This window comes from Aplidium turbinatum, chromosome 12, assembly GCF_918807975.1.
Source record: "Aplidium turbinatum chromosome 12, kaAplTurb1.1, whole genome shotgun sequence".
Classification (NCBI taxonomy): Eukaryota; Metazoa; Chordata; class Ascidiacea; order Aplousobranchia; family Polyclinidae; genus Aplidium; species Aplidium turbinatum.
Window position 1 is genome coordinate 3,085,933 of NC_137483.1, and position 21,556 is coordinate 3,107,488.

Sequence of the window (21,556 nt, forward strand, 5' to 3'; positions counted from 1 at the left end):
AATCTGATATCCAAAAAAGGCTATGGTCCACAGAGATTTCTAAAAAACTTTTATGGTCCACAGTCATAAAAAGTTTGCTCATCACTGCTCTAAACGACTGTTAAAACCCAGCAACGTCGCGTGTATACTGTCTAACTGGAAAACCATACCTGAGCTAAATATGACACAAAAAATATCACACTTGGCTTCGCTTTTCAAGGTATTATAAGATAGTTGTAGAATCGTATAGTGTGCACATTTTATTTGTGGTGCTTCTGACACTTCAGCCAGTGTTTGAAAGTATCATCAATTGAAGATATCGAGTTATTAGTTGAGAAGATAATTTAGGTCCTGCATCATCTAATCCTCGGGCTCCCTATAGTCAAGACACTTCTATGAAAATGCACGGTATGCAAAGAACAAGCGTTGATTCCTTTAAGTTCCTGGCTTTGTGAAAAGCTAAGGGGCCGATAAATTTATATCGGGTACTGGTCCAAAATTAACCCTTGGGCCCCCTTTGTCAAAGATACTATTCCTTGCTCAATCTCGACAAAAAGCGCAGTCGAAAAGCTTTCCTTTCTCGTTGTCATACGGTTGGCTGCAATACTCTAGTCTAGAATGTAGTAGATCTTCTACTAGCGACGATTGAACGCTTTAATAAATTTAGATTTTAGTTTGATTGCAGAATTATTTGCAACTACCGGCCATGCAACTACTAATGTATTACAGAGGCCATGGTTTGGGGTTACCCGAACGGCATCACGTAGCATACAATATCTACTTTTGATTCGTGATGAAAACAAGTCAACTGGATTTTCCCACACCAAGTCAGAACACGTAAACATTAGCGAGCGATCGGTCCTCGTGATATTTTTGAAAAAAAATTGTGTTTTTTATAGGAACTTGCATTAGTTTATGTTTAAACTTGCATTAGTTCAACCATGACACTGTTTAATAATGTTTTCATGCATGTAACGAAGCCGATGTTTTGCAATTCGTGCTTTTTGCACAAATAGAATTTTTAAAACAATACATTTGAAAAAATATGCTCAAAATGAATAGTACAAAACAAAAACGCGTATAAATACAGCTCCGATTAGTTGGCAGCTTAAGTTTTTGATAAGTCTGTTTTCCCAATGGATGCTTCCACAAGATTGGGCTGCTGGAAGATTCGACAACAGACATTTATGAGGCGTTGCAAGGATCTAATCTTTGTTGCATCATACAGCTCACTGGTGGATGGACGTTGACTTGCAAAGATAATCGACAAAACTTCATGGCTCTGAAAGCGAACTTCAAGTGACCAAGAGAATGGACAGAGCAACGCGATTCATTAAACATGATTGAATGACATGGGAATACACCCGATCAAACCAATGGCCATGAAATTTCTACCCAAGTAAAAGGGAACTAGAGGGCAACCCCGAAAAAAGATCTATAATTATTAAAATACAACTTTAAGTATCTTACAACTGGTATGCTTTCGAGCAATTAGAACAAAGTATATGTAGGTGAAATGGAATAAAATTCTTCTTTTAGAAACGTAATTTGAAACAGAAAGGAAATGAAATAAAAAAGACTTTGTGCAGAAACAACAAAAAAATGGTTAAAAGAAATTTGAAATATTATTTGTTTTAAAAGCCTACTTAGCCTTGATAATTATGGCAAGTTTAAAAGATTACAATCGAATTAAATAACAAATCCTTGGAAAAGAAAAAATATTTCGAAACAAACTTGAAGTTTTTTCAAATTATTTTATATTTTGCAAGGAAATGAAGTCCGGACCAATCAAATGTTTTTGTTTCCAAACAGCCCATTTCGCTAGATATAACTTTATTGCTGTAACTAGCCACTTTTGAATTTGTCTCTGTTATCACAAAACATGGCTTTCCTACCAAGCTTACTTTGTCTCCTCGTGGTTGCTGGGAGCGTCATTATGACGACAGAAAGTAAGTGTTGTTTTGTTTGTTGACAATTTGATGATTGTGGATGAGTTGGTCAAAAGCAGTTTGTCAGTTCAATGACGTCACGGCAAGGAAAGATGTGCCCCAACTGAAACTATCATGATGTAATCTGTTCAGGTAGATTTCTACTTAAAAGGGGCAGAGATAACAAATTAATGTAACTTGTTTGAGTAAAATTTATGGAAAAAACTTGAAATGAAAACTGTGGTTTTTGGATCAACTGTGTTACGTTTTTCCATATTTGGTGATTGTTTTTTTTTCCCGGTGTAAATGAGGATGTTAATTTTTCTCATTTTTATTTAGTAAAAGCATAGACTTTCGTATTTCATTTCAACAAATGTTTAGATCATTTTTCTAATGATGCCCCTTATGTGACAACACGGATATAGAATCTTAAAAAAGCTGGCTAGTGCAAATATAACTAGATGTGGTAGTCCCTGATAGCAAAATGTCAACCCAGGTATAATTGCAAGCCACAGCACGCAGCAGCATAGACTGAGATATAAAAAGGATTTTCTATGATTTGGACTGAAGATCATTTTAAAATTATTGTTTAGTGCCCTACTAGCTTCTTCAAAAATGCTTTGGTTTAAGTTGAAGGGGTTCTGACCTTGTAGCATGGCGACGTGTATACAGATCGCCATGCCTTGTAGGTACCGGGGCCGAAATATCATCTCATCGACCCTAGCGTAACGGCAACACTTTACTAGCATCGTTGGTTCAACTCTCACAGTGAGTGGAGGCTTGTGCAACTCATTTCAAAGATATCTGTCCACTCAACGGGTACTTGGTGGATAAAATAGCTCACAGGTAACAACACTTGGTGGCCTCACTGGAGTGAACTGTTATCAGCCTCTGCATGTTTGCAAGGCTTCCAAAGAGACTTTAGCAAAGAATTTATACCTAATTAATTTTCTAGGTCGCAGAATCAACGATGGTTGGATCCACTTCGGGAACGGACTCAAATATCGTTTGACCCATACAAAAAACAGCTGGTTTAAAGCCAGACATTATTGCCAGAGAGTTGGAGGAGACTTGGCAACAAGTGGAATGTGGAATTATTGGACAAGAGTGTGAGGTCTAAATCTAAGTTTTACAAAAAAAATCAAGAAAACGAATGGTTTCGTTAGAGAGCCAGTGATATGTACCACGACCCAGTCGATTCACATGGTCTGCTAATCGGAAACAAATTACCCGAAAGATTCTCTTAAAATGCGATTAATACAAGTTTGGAGAAATGCTTGTTGTTTTTAGATGGTTAGTCCACTGAGCAGTCACCATTTAACTCAATAATAGCTTAATATAAGAAAAGTTTTCTGACAGATTTAATTTTAGAACCACGGTCTTGCGAAGATTATCTTGCTTTGAAATTCACTGCAGTATTAGGTCCTATGTTAAGTGATTGCGCCCGCTTTGTAGAGCATTGTATGGCATACGAGTATTTTATGCATACAATGTATGCATAAAATTTGTATAGTTTAGTGTGCTACAACCTTTGAGCAGGCCACAACTTCAAAAATCTATCCACACTATTCCAACCATCATCTACAGTAGTAAAATACTGTATTAGTATTTTGACGGCACATTTCACTTTATAGCCTATCTCCATAAACACTGAAATTTATTAATTTATTTGTTATTTAACTAGGTTATTGGAGTGAGCAGTGTTCACTTTAGAATATTACATTATTTATTTAGTGTTTGTGAAACACAAAAAAGTTTTACTCCCTTAATCCAGTTTTGAAACTATACCTGCCAATATCACTGGTTTGTTGAAGAAAATGTGGTGAGCGAGCAAAGCAAGTGAGGAAATTTTGCAAAAATGAAAAAAAAAATTACAGCTTAAATCTTTCATGTAAAATTGCAAACGGAAAAATATCTGAACGAAATAAACAAACAGGTTCGGTAAGCAGTAAATACGACCATACATGATTTAAGCTTTTAGCCTAAATATCGAGCTTCTGTAGCAGCGTTTCCTTTTTTTTTAAACAGTTAAAAACCATTAAACAAACTAAAATGAGTGGGGTACAGGGCGGATTACACAGCCTGTCACGACAAAGCTCGAGTAACTCAGATTACATCATTTGTCATACAAATAACGTTATTTTGATCAATTTATTTTAACATAATCTTCTAGAAATTGATTTAGACTTAGCTTTAATCTATTTGACTTAGCTTTAGTAATGATGAGTTTATAAATCGATGTTTTGTTGAAGTTTTTCTGATCTGACCCATGCGGAAAATAAGTTGTATTGCAAAATACATTCCGCTAATAATAAATCTTTATAATTTTATTGAAATATACGTACATGTTAGGAACAAAATGCATTAATTTCCAGAGCGATAGCCAATACCATGCTGCTGAAAGACGAGTTCACTTGGATTGGGTTTAACGATCTGAGACACGAGAGGAGATGGATGTGGGTGGATGGAACAACAGCCACTCGGTCAAACACCCACTGGTGGAGCGGGGAGCCAAATAATCAGCATGACGAAGACTGTGGGGGAATAAATCTTGCAAGAGACTTTAGAACCAATGACGCAGATTGCGATGAAATGTTTTATGGTCTTTGTGAGGCCAGAATTTAAGTCGATTGAATGTAGAATTTCAGAGGACAAGTGCAGAATTTCTGGATAATTACTAACTTATTCAAAATTTGTATGGCTTACTGTTAGACCTCACCACATACGACCAGGAAACTTGATCAACGGAAGATATCACCGAATAATTTTTAATCTCTCCAAGCATGATTGTTCTTACTGAATTTGTAGTTGCTACGTTGATGTTTTAGAATGTAAGTTTGTTTTCAAACTGAAACTATGGCTATACTTCACTGAAGGAAAATATTTTCTTTGTAAAGCAACAACTTACACCAACTTGTATCTATAAAGATCTGTATATAATAATCATGCTGAATGACGCAACACAGTTCGATTGATGACGCTTTGTATATCTCCAAGTATTTGTGCTTTGTTTTCTTTGATTGTTTTTCTCATACATGTATGCATAAACAATAAATGCTATTAATACTACAAAAAGTGTTCAATGCCAAGCAAAAAAACAATCAGAGCAAATAACATCAAATATATTTACTACTTCCTAAAACCTCTAACTTACAGACTGTTTCACCTCAAAAAAAGGAGATTATCACAAGGTCCTTACTCCAATGGAATCTATTTAATTTATTCTATTTGAATAAGGACCTTCTGATGTTCCCCCTTTTAGGGTGAAACAGGCTGTGGAGGTTTTAGAAAGTAGTAATTGTATTTGATATGTGTATGCATATGTAGGCTATATATTCCAAGAATGAATTGTAGCAAATGATAATAGGCTATAATACATGATAATATATGATACATATATATAACCGCTTTGACGTATAAATAGAGTAAGGCAAATTGATACAGATCACTGTAGCTTTTTATTTTTGCGTCTACCAAGTCCACATTTAAACGCACCTTTTTGTATATATTCTTTATACTGTAGAAGTGTGTTGAGATATTTTACGAGTTAGTTGTTGGAGTAGTTTAATTGGTAATAATTGGGGTATCGTAATAATCAAATAAGCAAAAAAATTTTTCGGACAGGTGTCAAACTCATAACAATCTTTGATATAAACAAATGTAGATTCTATTTGAATAAGCTTAACTGATCATGATCTAGCAGATCGATTTCAATGTTTAACTGTCCCGTAATGTATAAGACTACATCAATTTGTGTAGATCTAATTTTTTTTTTAACAGTATCGAGAGATTAATTTAAATAATACAATTAGCAATGCATGTATTATGAGTTGTGACGTATGAATAAATGCAATAAACAACTTGACTGCACACATTTTATAAAGTAGATTTGTCTGATATCCAAACGAAAATAAAAGTCGTTTCTCAGTGCCAGGAAATACAGCGTTCTAAATAGAAGATATGGAAAGCAATGATAGCAACTGAAATTTGGCTTTCTCAGGTTGTGGATTTGAATCCCGTGTAGATAAAAAATTAGATTTTACTCTTATGTTTCTATAATATGATGCATAGCCACTCTAAGCTGTACCTGTTATTGTCGTAATTAGGAGTCGCATAGATGTGAAGTACAGTAGTTTGTTCGTTATTAACACAAAAAAGCAAAAGCAAATGGCAGTTCTTTGTAATGACAATTTGTAGTTCAAAATTACGTTATTTCGAGACTTACCACAAAAATAATTTTGCTTAGTACAAGTCCTTACAGGTTTAATGCATTAATTGCTTTAAAATGATTTGAAAATAGCAACTTAAACCTTCGACTTCATCTGTCAAGGATCCTATTCACTGCCCAATCTTAACATAAGCGCAGTCGGAAGGCTTTCCTCTTTCGTTGTCATATGGTTAGCTGCAATCCTCTAGTCTAGAATGTAAATCTTCATGAAATAAACATACACGTCCGGCGTAGGAACATGTCAACTAGCGACGATTGAACGCTTTAATAAATTTAGATTTTAGTTTGATTGCAGAATTAGTTGCAACTACCGGCCATGCAACTAGTAATGTACTACGAAGGCCATGGTTTGGGGTACGCCAACGGCATCACGTAGCACACAATGTCTACTTTTGATTCGTGATGAAAACAATTTACTGGATTTTCCGACACCAAGTCAGAACACGTAAACATTAACGAGCGATCGGTCTTCGTGACATTTTTGGGAAAAATTTTGTGTTTTTCAAAAGAACTTGCATTAGTTTATGTTTAAACTTGCATTAGTTTATCCATGACACTGTTTAATAACATTGTCATGCTTAAAATGTAACGAAGCCGATTTTATGCAATTCGTGCGTTTGCACAAAAAAGAATTTTTAAAACAATGCGTTTGAAAAAATATGCTCAAAATGAATAGTACAAAACAAAAGCGCGTATAAATACAGGTTCGATAAGTTGGCAACTTAGTAAGTCTGTTTTCCCAATCGATGCTTCCACAAGATAGGGCTGCTGGAAGTTTCCACAACGGACATCAGTGAAGCGTTGCAAGAACCAATCTTTGTTGCATCATACAGCTCACTGGTGGTTGGATGTTGACGCCCAACGACAATATCCCAGACAAAACTTCATGGCTCTGAAAGCTAACTTCAAGTGACCAAGAGAATGGACAGAGCAACTTGATTTATTAAACAAGATTGAATGCCATGGGATGGCACCCGATTGAACCCATGGCCGTGCAATTTCTACCCAAGTAAAAGTGAACCAGAAGACAACCCCAAAAAAAGTTTTATAATTATTAAAATACAATTTTTAAATATCTTATTTCAGGTATGCTTACGAGCAATCAGAACAAACTATATGTTGGCAACATAGAATAAAATTCTTCATTTAAAAAAGTAATTTCAACAGAAAGGATATGAAATAAAAAAGACTGTGCAGAAACAAGAACAAAATGGTTAAAAGAAATTTGAAACCATTTTGTTTTAAAAGCCAAGTTAAACTTGATAATTACAGTTAGTTTTAAATGATTACAATCAAATCAAATAACAAATCCTAGAAAAAGAAAAACTATTTCGAAACAAAGTTAAAGTTTTTTCAAATTATTTAATATTTTGCAAGGAAGTGAAGTCCGGACCAATCAAGGGTTTTTGTTTTCAAACAGCCCATTTCGCTAGATATAACTTTATTGCTGTAACTAGCCACTTTTGAATTTGTTTCTGTTATCATACAACATGGCTTCCCTACCAAGCTTACTTTGCCTCCTCGTGGTTGCTGGGAGCGTCATTATGACGACAGAAAGTAAGTGTTGTTTTGTTTGTTGACAATTTGATGTTTGTGGATGAGTTGGTCCAAAGCAGTTTGTCAGTGCAATGACGTCACGGCAAGGAAAGATGTGCCCCAACTGAAACTATCATGTAATCTATTCAGGTAGATTTCTAGCTTAAAGGGGCAGAGATAACAAATTAATGTAATTACTTGTTTGAGTAAAAGTTATGGTAAGCTTGAAATGAAAACTGTGGTTTTTGAATAAATTTTGTTATGTTTTCCGATATTTGGTAATTTTTTTTTTGTCCGGGAGTATAGATGAGGATATTATTTTTTTCCCAAATTTTTAGTGAAAGCATAGATTTATGACAACAGGGGTATAACATCTTTAAAAAGCTGGCAGTTACAAATATAACTAGATGATTGTGGTAGTCCCTGATAATAAAATGTCATCCCATGTAATAGCTGCAAGCCACAACACGCAGCAGCGCTGACAGAGATACCCAAAGGGTGTTTCATGATCTGGACAATATCATTTTAAAAGTACGACGTCTTTCAATAAGCTGGGAAGCAAATATACAGGCATGTTATTTAGTGCGTTATTGTTTTCTTCAAAAATTCTTTGGTTTAAGTTTAAGGGGTTATGTTCTTGTAGATACCGGGGCCAAAATATCATCTCAACGACCCTGACGTAACGGCAACACTTTGCTAGCAACGTTGGTTCAAACCTTACAGTTGGTGGAGGCTTGTGGCACTCATGTCAAAGATAGTTGTCCATTTAGCGGGCACCTAGTGGATGGAATAGCTTACAGGCACTTGACGGCCTCGCTGGAGCGAGCTGTTATACGCCTCTACAATTGTGTAAAGCGTTCCGGATTAGGCTTCCAAGATGAGTTCTCTCCCGCAGCCCCAAAAGGAAAATTTCCATAAGAAGTCAAATAACTTGAACTGAATTGTTATTTCAGGTCGCAGGATCAATGACGGTTGGATTCATTTCGGGAACGGACTCAGATACCGGATGACCCCTGGGAAATACAACTGGCATGCAGCCAGGCATTGGTGCCAAAGAGCTGGGGGAGACTTGGCAACAAGTGGAATGAAAAATTATTGGACGAGAGTGTGAGTAAACAAACCGAAGTTTCACAAAATAAATTTAAAGAAACAAATGTTTCTGCTACAGAGCCAGTGATCATGTATGACAACCAACACGTTCAACTTGGTGTACTACTGTAATGGGAAAAAAGTTAACAGAAAGATTCTTACTGTAAATACAGAATAAAACTGTTTACCAGGCATTGAATTACAAAATTACATGTTACATTTTTCTGGTCACTGCAAATTCGGCTATTGGAAGATGTTGAGTAATTCTTACGTATGGTCAGTCAGCACGACTGACTTTATCAACATTGCTGAACAGGTAAAAAGTACCTGTTCAGCAGCAATATGACACAACACAGAAACATATCGACGAAATGAAGATATTTGCAAGATACAAAGTTTAAAAAATGCACCTCTGCCACCCAATTTGACTGACAACGCAAACACATTAGCCTACTGTCTATACCAGCCAGTAAATTTGTCTATCCCTTCAATGGCTCATTTAGAAATGGTTGAATCAATGTGAGAAAACTTTTTTAGTCCAAAAATCCAAAGTCCCAAAAAGTTGTTGAATAAAAAAACAGAAACTTCAGCTGGATGAGAAAGGGATCTTTTGCCAATTCTACGTCAGAGTACGCCGTTGTTTCTGCAATATAGCGATTAACTTTTGCATTAATCATGCATAACTAACAGTCGCCTTAATGAAGTTTAAACCAAAATTATGGCCGTTTATTGTTGAGGCCTGCTAAAAAACGTCTCCGAACTTATGCACTTAAAAAAGCTCCCCCCCCAAAAAAAACTGATCATGTATATCCTAATATGACTGATATTTTTACACTTGTTTTTGCGCTGATGATATTTTTGATAGCTTTAAGTTGTTTGAGATATCATTTATAGGTTACAAGTATGTTGATGCTCTACCAATAACATGCCTTCAAAATTTTAAATACATTTTGTTCTTGTAGAGGTACATGGTATGGTGAAACCAGGTATAATCCCTCGTCACAGGGGCTATAACTATATCTCAAAAACTAAACCAGATGAAAAAAAATGATTACATTTTTGAAATCGTCGCATCACATAATATAGGCCACATCAAATTAGGTTTAACATTCCAAAAACTAAAAAAATTAAGTTTTTTTTATTGGCCTATGTAATATTTCTAATTCCTTAAAAATGTTTTGTAGCCTTACCTACAAGTTAGCAACAACATATATTGGTTTCCAGAGCCATAGCCAACACCATGCTGCTGAGAGACGAGTTTACCTGGATTGGACTTAACGACCTGGTATACGAGAGGCAATGGAAGTGGGTGGATGGAACAACAGCCACTCGGTCAAACACCCACTGGTGGAGTGGGGAGCCCAATAATAAGAACAATGAGGACTGCGGAGGAATAAATTCCGGACGAAACTTCAGAACCAATGACGGAGAGTGCACAACCGCTCATTATGGTCTTTGCGAGGACACAATTTAAGTTTAAAGGACAATTGCAGAAATTTTGTGGACTTTACTGAGTACTCAGAATGTATACTATCTTACTATCTAATTCCAACCCCACCACGTACGACCGGTCAAATAGATTAAATGGAGATATAACCGGATAACTTTCCTTCTTGTCACACTTGATTGGTTCTGATTAAATTGTAATCATTACCTTGATATTTTAATAAAACATAAGTCTGGTTTTCAAAACAAGCTTATCACTATATTCAGCTGAATAAAAGATTTTACTTTACAAACCCTCCAACAATACAGATGTGCTCCAATAGATAACTTCTTGTAAGAATTGCATCATGTGGCGTTACACTCTTAAGTTTCTCGACAGTCGAGTGTAGCAAGAGCTCAGCGATAGACACGTGTTTCGCCCATGAGGCTGGGCTCATCAGTACCGCACCATTAGTTCTTTCTATCGCTGAATTCTTGCTACACTCGATTGCCGTGAAACACATGTTTTTGAGAAGAGTCTTGATGGCTAGTGTAGAGGCTACACCGGTATGGTTAGCAAAACACAATGCTCCCTGTTCTACAGTGAAGTCAGGTAGTGCTGACGCCAGGAAGATCGCGCCTTCTTAACTGTAACACTCTTAGATTGATGACGTTATGTCTATCTCTTAAGTATTTGAACCATAGGCATATGAAGCCGAGCAACGTGATCAAGTTTAACTTAACGTCTTCAAGTTTATTACATTTACATAAACATAAAACTACGCAACAAATTAAGTATCGAACGTTTTCGACATCACAAGATGTCCTCTTAATACTTAATTTGTTGCGTAGTTTGATGTCGAAAACGTTCGATACTTAATTTGTTGCGTAGTTTTATGTTTATGTAAATGTAATAAACTTGAAATGTTAAACTTGATCACGTTGCTCGGCTTCGTATGCCTATGGTTCAACAAGACAAACTCTCTACCGAAGCTCTCTAATTATTTGTAATTTATGTTTGTTAAAAATTTTCCTAATCAAGGCCATGTATTCTTTCACCCATGAATAAAGTGAGCGGAACGATCTGGCTTTTTGTTGTTGACTACTAAGTTCAGCTTCGATGGCAAACTTCTTTTTATATTTTACAAGCGGATGTTGAGATATTTTACGCGGTAGTTATTGGGGTGTTATAATTGGTAATAATTAAGGTAATGATCAAAAAAGGAAAGAAATATCTTCTGACAAGTGTCAAACTGATAACAATCTTTGATATAAGCAAATATATATTCTATTTGAATAAATTTACATGAAAATGATCTAGCAGATCGAAATCGATCGTTGTCTTCGGACCTAGTGTATAAGATCAAAGTGATTCGCCTAGAAATATATTTGTGTGTATTGAGAAAATAATTAATTGATGCAATATGCAACAGAGGTACATTGAGCAACTTATTTTAAAACTGACTGCTTTATCAGCTCGATTTGGTTTCTCAGTTCTCTCAGTTCCTGAAAGAAATACAAAATTCGAAAATAAAAATTTGCGAATAAACCTTTCAATCTTCTTTTAAATTTACCAATGATCCCAATGGATGCGTAGTGCGATCAATACTAGTCGAAGAAGTAGTGAGTACGTTATTCCATTAAAGTGATAATTTCAAGTGCATTGTGAAGCTTTGCCCACAAAAGTGTGGCATCGTCAGTGACTACATATCTTTCGCATCGGTAAAGGTTGATAGTTCTACATATATAGGAATGATACGTTCACTTAAGAAGACATACTTGTGTGGAAAAAGCTGTGAAATACCCTTGGATCAATTTAATGTGGTAACCTATTCTATATTTTTTCTATACAAAATATCTGTATTTTCGGAACGCCTTTGCCCATGTGCCTAGTCATACTCACAAATCGAAATGACCACTTTCCGGTGTTTTACGATGAACCAAGACTGGAAAAACTGTTTGCGGTTGTCTTGCAACATTATGTTTTGGTACAGCAGCAACTAATATTTGCACTTTAACTCTTTCGCGCCCAGCGATTTTGCACGGTTTGACCGCAAAACCCAGGCATTTTTGCTGTTTTTTCTCTAACTTTAACGAGTTGACACGCGTGACACCGATTGTGTATTTCGACGTGGAATATCTCATTGGAAAGATAATTTCAAGTTCTGACTATAAATGTTAGAACCTATTTTCCTAATACAACATATTTGAAGATCCAGTATTTTCAAAATGTGTATTTTTTTAACTTTTTTTTTTGGTAAAAATTTTGTGAAAATGAAGCATCTTACAAAAAAAATACTCCCACCTTTTCTGTAGAAGCTAAAAAGATTTTTTTTTTCAGTGGACTTCCTAATGATATGAAGTGTCAAGGAAAAATCAAACATGCCTTGTTCCTTTAGTACATACTTTTCTTTTAACTGTTGTTGGCTAAAGTAACCACACTTTGTCAAATTTGAGCAATTTTTTTTTTTTGAAAAACACGAGAATATCAATAAAATAAGCATTTTACAAGGGACCAGTAAATTTATAAATATTCTGCTACAAAGACAAAGTCTTATATCACGCATCAAACAGCATCATTTTAAAATGATGCTGGGCGTTTCGCATTAAACCTCAAATCATTTTAAAATGATGCTGGGCGTTTCGCATTAAACCGCAAATCATTTTAAAATGATGCTGGGCGCGAAAGAGTTAAATACAATAGAAAAATGACGTCAATGCAATACAAGGTAATTTTACGCAAAAAGTAATTTTCAGGGTCGGAGGAGGATTTTTGGACAAAGTTTCAAACTTGATTTTTTTAGAGGTCTTAGAATGTATTGCTGTATCCCAAATCCAGGAATAAAGTTAAAATTAAAATTATCCCTTCCTACTTTTCCACAATGGCCCCCAAGATAATTGTATTCAGTTATTACGTAACAAACGGAGTCTAATTTTTAATGATATATTTTCTTTTCGGCTGATACCAGGCCCTATAGACTAGCTGAAAGGTAACTGCTGTGCAAGCAATTTTATTTGAAAGAAAAAAAAACGCCTAAAAATTCAGTACATTCTAACCCATTAGGTGAACTAGGCGGTCGCCTAGGGCGCAGGCTTCAAAGGGGCGCAGAGCTGTCTTCTGGACCACCCATGTCATTGCTAGTGGCTACGATAGGCTTATACATTGAGTCTGACTATGCGCTCAATATGACAAAATTGGTTACAAAACTTACAAATAGAAAATCAAGTAATAAAAGTGAGAAAAAAAACATCTATTTCTGAACTGCCACTAACTACTGTAGAAGGGTTTAACCAATAACAACTTGAGTTAAAGAAATCGAAAAAAAATTAGAACTTTTGTTGTTTAATTATTACAGAAAAGTGTTGAGCTATGGGGCGAAAGAAATTAAAGCTTGCCTAGGGTGCAAAATAGCCTTGCGCTGGCCAGGAATACGTTGCTCTCTATGACCATTCGGAATGCAATGTTTTAGGTCTTCTCTTTGGAAGAGCATTTTTGTAACATCTGCATATTATTATACAGAATGTCACGAGTTCTGAGTCATCACAAAATTTGTGCAGCCTGATTGCAGCGTTATTTGTAACTAGTTTGATTGGATAAAACAGAGGGGAATGGTCGGTCTGGAACAGTTATACGCCATCATAATCACGTAACAAGCAATGTGCAGTGCATCTGACACGTGACGAAAACAAGTTTTGATTGACGGTCGTGTCTCATAATGTCACGTAACAATAGAAACTAGTAATAGTTGTCATAACATTTTGCTTTGTTACGATGGCCTGTGTTGGTTTGTTTTATTTCAAGATTGAAACTGTTAACCGCATGAAAATCGTGCGTTTGCAGAAATGAAGTGTTGTTGGTGAAAAATATACTTATTTTAATGAATTGTATAAAGGAAAACGCCTATAAATACAACTTCGATTTATTCCCAACTTAGTAAGTACAGTATGTATTCCTAACTGGTGGAATGCATAGGTCGACATGGTATATCTAACAAGGTGGCTCTATTGGAAACTTCCACAACTGTCTGAGCTGAGCACTGACAAGTTTTGTTCAGTTTTCTATGTTTCGAGGATCTGGCTCGTTCAGTTGAGATTTAGAGTTCTCGATGAAATTGCTTGGATTTCGAAATAATTATAATAATATAAACAATTTATCAGTATAAAATTTCATTTGAAAATTTATGGAACCAAAGCCACAACATTACGCAAGAAATAAATTCCGAAATGTTTTTGTTTGAATTAGCTTTCCGCACAAGACATAACTTTATTGTTGTAACTAACTTCATAGAATTTATTTCTGGTTTTGCAAAACATGGCTTCTTTGTCGAGCTTGGTTTGTGTCTTGGTAGTTGCTGGGACTGCCATTATGACGGCAGAAAGTAAGTATTGTGATGGAACATTTCTTAACAATTTGATGATTGTCACTAGTTTCGACTAAAAAGAGAAAGTGAGACAACTAAAACACAACTTGCTATCTCAACCACCATTATGACAGTTTTATTTTAACTGCCAAGAAGAATTCTAATACTTTTGATTGAATATTTATTGAAGGCCGTGTAATTCATGACCGATGGTTTCATACTGCACATGGATACAAGTATCATGTGTACTGGAGGCGGATGAGTTGGCAAGGTGCGAGAGAGTATTGCCAATCCATTGGAGGAGATCTAGCAGTTCATATGATGAAGGATTATGGTTACAGAGTGTGAGTAATTGAAGCATTAACTTATCGTTAAAATAAATTGCCACTAAGATAACATATATATGAAAGAAGACTAACGCAGATAATTTGATCATTGAACAAGTTTACTCATTTCTTAAGTTATTGCATGTAAAATATAAAAATACTTGGTCTATGTAATACTTTGTATTTGCATTCTTTATTCCTGAATTATTTGTGGTGAGAAGTGTCAAATTCTCATGTACTAGACTTGTGTTTTAAAATCTGAATATTCACTGCGCCATTTGACGTTATAAAAACATAAGAAACATTTTTATAATTTAGTCATATATTTGCGTGTAGAGCTATTGCCAATATCATGCTGTTGAAAAATGAGTTCACCTGGATTGGACTGACCGATGCTAAGCGGGAAGGCCATTGGATGTGGGTGGATGGGACACGAGCCTTTCCTGGAACCGCGCTCTGGTGGGGTGGCGAACCCAACAACACAGGAGGGAATGAGGATTGTGGAGGAATCATGCTTCAGACAAACTTCAAAGCTAACGATAGCCGGTGCAGCAATTGGCAATATGCCTTGTGTGAAGCCAAAATTTAACAAAAACGACTCTGCAGACAATATAACTGAACAATTCTGAAGCTTATTCACAATGTTTAGGTTTCCATCAACGTTGCATGTGTGTGTGTCGACATATTTTTATCAAGCAATAACTTTTGATGTGACAGTTGTATCTTATGAGGCAATACTGCTCGATTGATGACGTTATCTTTTGATGAAAACAATCTCAGGTCACTGAAATGATTTCCATAAAAGTGTTTGTTTTTCATGTTCAGTTGCTTTGCTTGATTTCTGATGCATTTGCAATGGGTTTGGCCATGTAGATTGTAGAACATACACATAAGAATTTAGCTTCGTTTTATGAGCTCATCTACTTCATCTGTGGGAGGCAATTTCGAATCCTATTGGGGCCTTGTTTTTTTTTAACCAATTATCTTACTTTGCAGTCAAGAGAGAAATACCTGAATAAAACTCTTATTGTTTATAGTAGGAGTTCTTAAATTGAGTTGCGCCCTTCTTGGCGTCACTTGAAAAACTGTGTGCCCTCTTATGTCGTTTATGCTGTAAATTAAAATCAAGTACATAAAGTTTACATGTTTTAGATCTTAAAACAAGTTAATTTTCCATCGTACGTAGCCTACTGTAGGCTAAATCAAAAGATTAATTGGATCACTATATTTACTTTTCTTCGAAGGATTTAGCGGCCTTTTAAAGTGACTAGTTTTATTCGTGGCTTAGTTGAAGACAAATAAACAATGCACATTGCATGTTAGGCTCACACTCCACAGTTCAGTTTGTTCCGAGCTTGTGTTTTGACGCTTCCAAGTGCCATAAAGCTACTTTCATACAAAGACGTCACAAACAGCTATTGTTACCGAACAATGGGCTAAACAACAACCGTTATATTAAGCGCTAGGATAAAAAACCTTAATAAAAAGCGGAACCGCAACTAAAAGCGCTAAGAAATAGTCACAACTAGGGAACACTACCTGTCAATAATCGTGACGCGTAAGGTGTTACCAACATTTCTGTTCACGACTTGCACAATACAGTAACATGCCAGTGCGACAGCCTATCACTTTCACGCTCCCCAACGGGGCGCGCCTCCCAGTTGAACAAGCACTGTTGGCCTATTAGGTATTTCTTCAGCAGGTTAAGTCTTTGTATAGAGTAGACGCTTATTTCCTAAATGGGTGTTGAAGACATTCAAAATACAGTACTGTTTTAAGATAAGCAGTATAAGCATAAAAATGTAAATTAAAGACATATAATCTTTACCTGATCTGGACAAGATAAAGTGGTTGTCTGGACAGTGATTACGTACAACTTTTAAAAAACTTAAAACAAAATAAACAGACATCCCTTCAGTTAGTAAATCTTTTAGTTAAAGTTAACGAGTACAAATCTAAATCAGTTTAGATAGTTACCTTAAATACACACGTCAACTAACTCTAGTCGGCTTTAGAACGACGTTTCACTGATAATTATAATAATAATGTCATGGTTTTATTTATTGTCGCTCTACAACAGCTAAGATCTTTTAGCGATAGGGCTCATTTTTAATTTTATATCAGGTTGGTTTACATGCGATGTTACCACTTTATTACCCGACTTATTCTCACTGCGTTATGCAAAAAAAGGACACAATCGGTATCGTTTTTAGTCTTTGGTTTAACCCGACCTGGAATCGATCTCAGATCTACCAGTATGAGAGCCGAAAGCGAAACCACTCGGCCACTGAGCTGGTACCGTTTCACTACAAAATGTTGAACCCACAATGTGTTGTTGACATCAGCTCTCCCGTGATTTGTCATAACCTAATATCCGCCATTTTCAAGTTTTCGAGATAAACGACTTTTTGTGTTCATAGCTGTAAAACTAACAAGGTAAAACACTCGAAGTTGACTTTTGGAAGGCTGGAGGGGACAACCAAACAAAATTTTTAAGAATGAAATTTGAGCCAAGTTTTTGTTTGTTTATTAAAATATGGCGTATATTTGGTTTTGCCAGATAACTAGTTATAAAAAAAGTATTAGGTTTGTATGATAAAACCTAATATATACTCTCGATGTTGACTTTAACCGCGTTATTGGCTTATTTAATGTTACGTTTTTGTATGATACAGCCTCATATAAGCTAAATGTTGACTTTAACCACACTATGTTGGCTTTGTAAGCCAAAGTCAATTTGTTATGATTTGTGCTTGAGTACATAAATGAAACTGACCTTTGATCCGTCACAACCGTGAAATGACGACCACTTAGGAAATGCTTCCATTTTCGTACTGCTTCGACGATCGCTAAAGCTTCCTTTTCTACGCTGGAATATCGAATTTCACTCTTGTTTAGCATCCTCGAAAACAAAGCTACAGGGCGTCCTTGCTGATTCAGCGTTGCTGATACTGCGTTGTCGGATGCGTCGGTTTCAAGCACAAACGGGAGTTGTTCATTTACTGTCCCAAGAGTAGCAATGCTCAAATCTTTTTTCAACGTGGAGAGAGCTTGTATTGCTTGCTTGTCAAGTGGAAAATTTTTTGACAAAACCAGAGGTTTAATTTTTCCGAGTACTGAGGGATCCACTGCGCATAGTAAGCAAACATGCCTACCACGCGTTGAAGTTCTTTAACAGTGTTAGGAACAGGCATTTCAATAACTGGTTTTACTCTTTCAGGATCTGGTTCAACCACACCTTTTGAGATGCGATATCCTAACAATGTTATTGTTTCTACGCAAAAACTACATTTGTCTTCATTAAACGTTAGATTACAGTCTTTTGCAGCACCCAGGAAAACTTGAAGATTTTTATCGTGCTCCTCGCGCGTCTCACCACACACCGTAACGTCATCAAGATAGGCAAATGTTCCTTTGCAAGCATATTTCGAAATGATTCCATTGATAACTCGTTGAAAACAAGGCACTGCATTCTTAAGGCCAAACGGAATCCTTTTAAAATGATACAGCTGTCCGTTGGCTTCAAAGGCGGTGTACTCTTGTTCTTCAGGCAGCAAGGGAACTTGGTGATAAGCGCTGCGTAGATCCAGAGTAGAAAACCACTTGTACTGAGAAACATTATCTATAATGCTTTGCATGTTCGGAATCGGGTAGGCATCGAGCAAAGTAAATTTGTTTACTGTTTGACTGTAGTCCACGCACATGCGTTTTTTATGGTTTTCATTTTTTACAATTACCAATTGAGCACGCCATGGTGACGTGCTTGGTTCAATAACATCATCACGCAAGAGTTGAGCGACTTGATTCTTAATAAAACTTTGATCAGCTAATATCGACGTGATTTGGAAGCAATTGGGCAACAGTCTCCTGTCATATGCTCAAATAAACGTACTGGCATTGGGCTCCTCAAAGGTTTTAAGGCCCCAAGGTTCAAAGGTTGTTCAGATCCTCCAAAGTTAAAATTTACGCATTTATGCTGTTGTAAAAACTCACGTCCAAGAATTACGTCCCAGAGTAGTCCGTCCATGACATTGAATTTCACATCAGCATAATCGCGATCCAGGAGTTGTAGAGTTGCAAAGCAGGAGCCTCGAGTTTTCACTGATGAGCCTTTTACAGCTAAATCCACATGCTGCTCGTCACTATAGCTTACTTTCAAGTTAGCGCGATTACTGAATTCATGGCTTATGTGGTTGTTTTGGGCGCCCGTGTCAATAAGGCATTTAACTAGTTTTCCATTGATCTCAATGGATATGTTTACGTTTTGATCTGATTTAGACATCGATGTGAGAGCTGCCAAGCTTGTTGATTGACATGCAGCGGTTGCGTTACTGCTCGTCGAACGGCACACATTAGCGAAGTGGCCTTTTTTGTTACATTTGTAGCAAATCTGTTCTTTGGCAGGACATTTGTCTCTGGGATGAAGTCTTCTGCCACAAAAGAAGCATTTTTTCTGCTCTATTGCAAGGCAGTCGCTTTTGCGAGGTGGCGTTTTGTTGCTGGATTGGGAATCCCAAGAACGTGACTCGCACACAGCTAGAGGATCATTCAAAGCTTCGCCGCCAGGGGGCATAACGTACGCTTCGGCATTACGTTGGGCATCATAAACCGACCGAGCTTTTTCAAAAACTCTTTGTAGTTCCAAGACATTGTCTTCAAGAAGCCACTTTCTTGAGGCTTCCGGGGAGTTTGTGTCGACCCCAAACACTTGGGGTTGCATGAACTTATGCATAGCTACTATTTTATTAAATTGAAGTAAACTTTATTCACTTGTACAACAACCTTGCAAAGGCTTTAATAAAATAGAAAGCAACTACATCTGCAAATAAAAGGATATATAAATAACTGCTTCCGAACGTACATAATGCTGCAACAACAGAACTGAATGAATGAACGAATGAAGAAAACGTAGAACCAAGGCGTGTAGAAAACAAGGCAATAATTAACTGAGTAATAAGCTTGAGGGACAGAGCGCCGTGCTCAGAAACACACGACACATATCTTTCGCATCGGTAAAAGTTTATAGTTTTGCTTTTGTAAGAATGATAGGTGTACAGAAGGCATAGTTGTGTAGCAAAAGCTGTACAATACCCTTGGATCAATTTAATGAGGCAGCCTATATTCTCAATCTCTTTGATGCAAAATATTGTATTTGAATGCGATACTGAAAAATCCGCCTTTACGGTGGCGAAAGCTTTATCAATAAGTCATAACTTGCAAGTTTCCGAACGTACCTGATTTTATTTACAACAATAAACATCCGAACTTGTCTTCAAGCAAAAAAAAAATAAGAAAAACCTGACCAACTTGCCACTTCCTTCAGAGAATTCAAGTTGATTAAAATGTTCAACAGCACTTTTTGCATTTTCTTTATCATGATTAATTTTGATTGACCAATTTTTCATTTTTTTTTTAATTTAGTCATTTTTTCCATAGACCTCAATTTTGTGTTCAGGAAAATTCGGTGAAAACATAAATTAAAGTGCAAAACTAACCCAGACTTCATTAATTTTACATTTAAGTCTTCTCACTCTTGTTATGACTGAAAGTATTTGTAATGCAATTAATTAAAAGGGGTTTTATTTAGTTTCAAAAATTACTGAATGAGGAACTCGATTGTTTGTTTTTAAAACTGCAGATTTTTTATTTTTAAGTTCAAAAGAATAGAAACACTTTTTACTTTTGAGTCGAATCAGCTCCATAATTTATACAAAGTATTAGTTATGTGAAGTGCAGTACAATAATCTCCACTTATTAAGGCCATTGTTAATAAACTCACTCTCTTATTGCACCAATTTGGTCTTGCACGGAATCTAGAAGTAGCAGAGAATCGTCCCCTCCTTAATAGGCCACACGCTTAACAAGCCCAAAATCGTCCGGTCACGAGGTGGGCTTAGTAAGCGGAAACTACTGTATTATACATTTCGTCGTTTATACTGTTTTCTATACCGGTAGTTAGACCATTGTTACGTCATGCAATACAAAAGGGAAAAGGAATTTAAAAGGAATTTATTTTTACTTATTTTATAACACCTGTCAGAAGACATTTTATTTTACTGATAGTTACGTCATGGAATTATTCTTTTTCGCTTTGATGAGCAGAAATTAAAAAATAAAATAAGCTGAATGCTGATCGGAGGATTAATTACAGCAATAGTTTTTTGACAAACAGAGGATTTATCTTCATTTAATTGAAGACTACGCCGTTTCTATCACGTAGTGTTGTGGCTGTGTATTCCCTGATAATTATGTTGTCATGTCTGTGTGTCATGGATGATGAAACCAAAGACTGGCTGCTCTCTAGTAGCCTTCCAGTGTAGTCCGGAACATCGTGAATCTGGGGTGGTAAAAGGATAGACCCTCGGGCCCAGAGGCTCACACGACGACGACGATGTTGAAAACAAGCTCTATTCATAAAAATAAGCTCGATAAATCATATAGCCTACACAAAGATGAAAAGCGCATTGACGCACTAATGGTCTAATTATAACGACCCACTCACACAAGAGAAGTATCGAAATAAAGTTTTTTTGATTTTTTTCAGGCTTTTAGGCTTTACAAATATGATTACTGTGCATGTTAAACCATGATAACGTTCATAAAGGCAGATTTTTGTTATTCTACAAAACGTAATCGTATAAAAGAATCTGAGACACGTTTGTTTATTATCTCAAGATGTAGCAG

The 21,556-nt window shown here is 36.2% G+C and overlaps 3 protein-coding genes across 3 annotated transcripts; 2 read left to right on the forward strand and 1 right to left on the reverse strand.

The window, feature by feature from the left end:
• The first annotated feature begins 1,790 nt into the window (after window positions 1–1,790).
• Window positions 1,791–4,532, forward strand: LOC145781291 (C-type lectin domain family 17, member A-like). Its single transcript, XM_082593066.1, has 3 exons — window positions 1,791–1,928; window positions 2,863–3,016; window positions 4,283–4,532. Exons 1-3 carry the CDS (start codon window positions 1,862–1,864, stop codon window positions 4,530–4,532), a joined length of 471 nt encoding a protein of 156 aa, XP_082449192.1. The 5' UTR covers window positions 1,791–1,861.
• A 3,093-nt stretch (window positions 4,533–7,625) lies between these two features.
• LOC145781292 (C-type mannose receptor 2-like) lies at window positions 7,626–16,177 on the forward strand. The gene is made up of 5 exons (XM_082593067.1): window positions 7,626–7,692; window positions 8,625–8,778; window positions 9,985–10,211; window positions 14,737–14,890; window positions 15,209–16,177. The coding sequence occupies exons 1-5, from the start codon at window positions 7,626–7,628 to the stop codon at window positions 15,459–15,461; spliced, it is 855 nt and encodes a 284-aa protein (XP_082449193.1). The 3' UTR covers window positions 15,462–16,177.
• A 2,521-nt stretch (window positions 16,178–18,698) lies between these two features.
• On the reverse strand, window positions 18,699–19,604 carry LOC145781294 (uncharacterized). Its single transcript, XM_082593070.1, has one exon. The coding sequence runs from the start codon at window positions 19,602–19,604 to the stop codon at window positions 18,699–18,701; it is 906 nt and encodes a 301-aa protein (XP_082449196.1).
• Window positions 19,605–21,556: the final 1,952 nt, after the last annotated feature.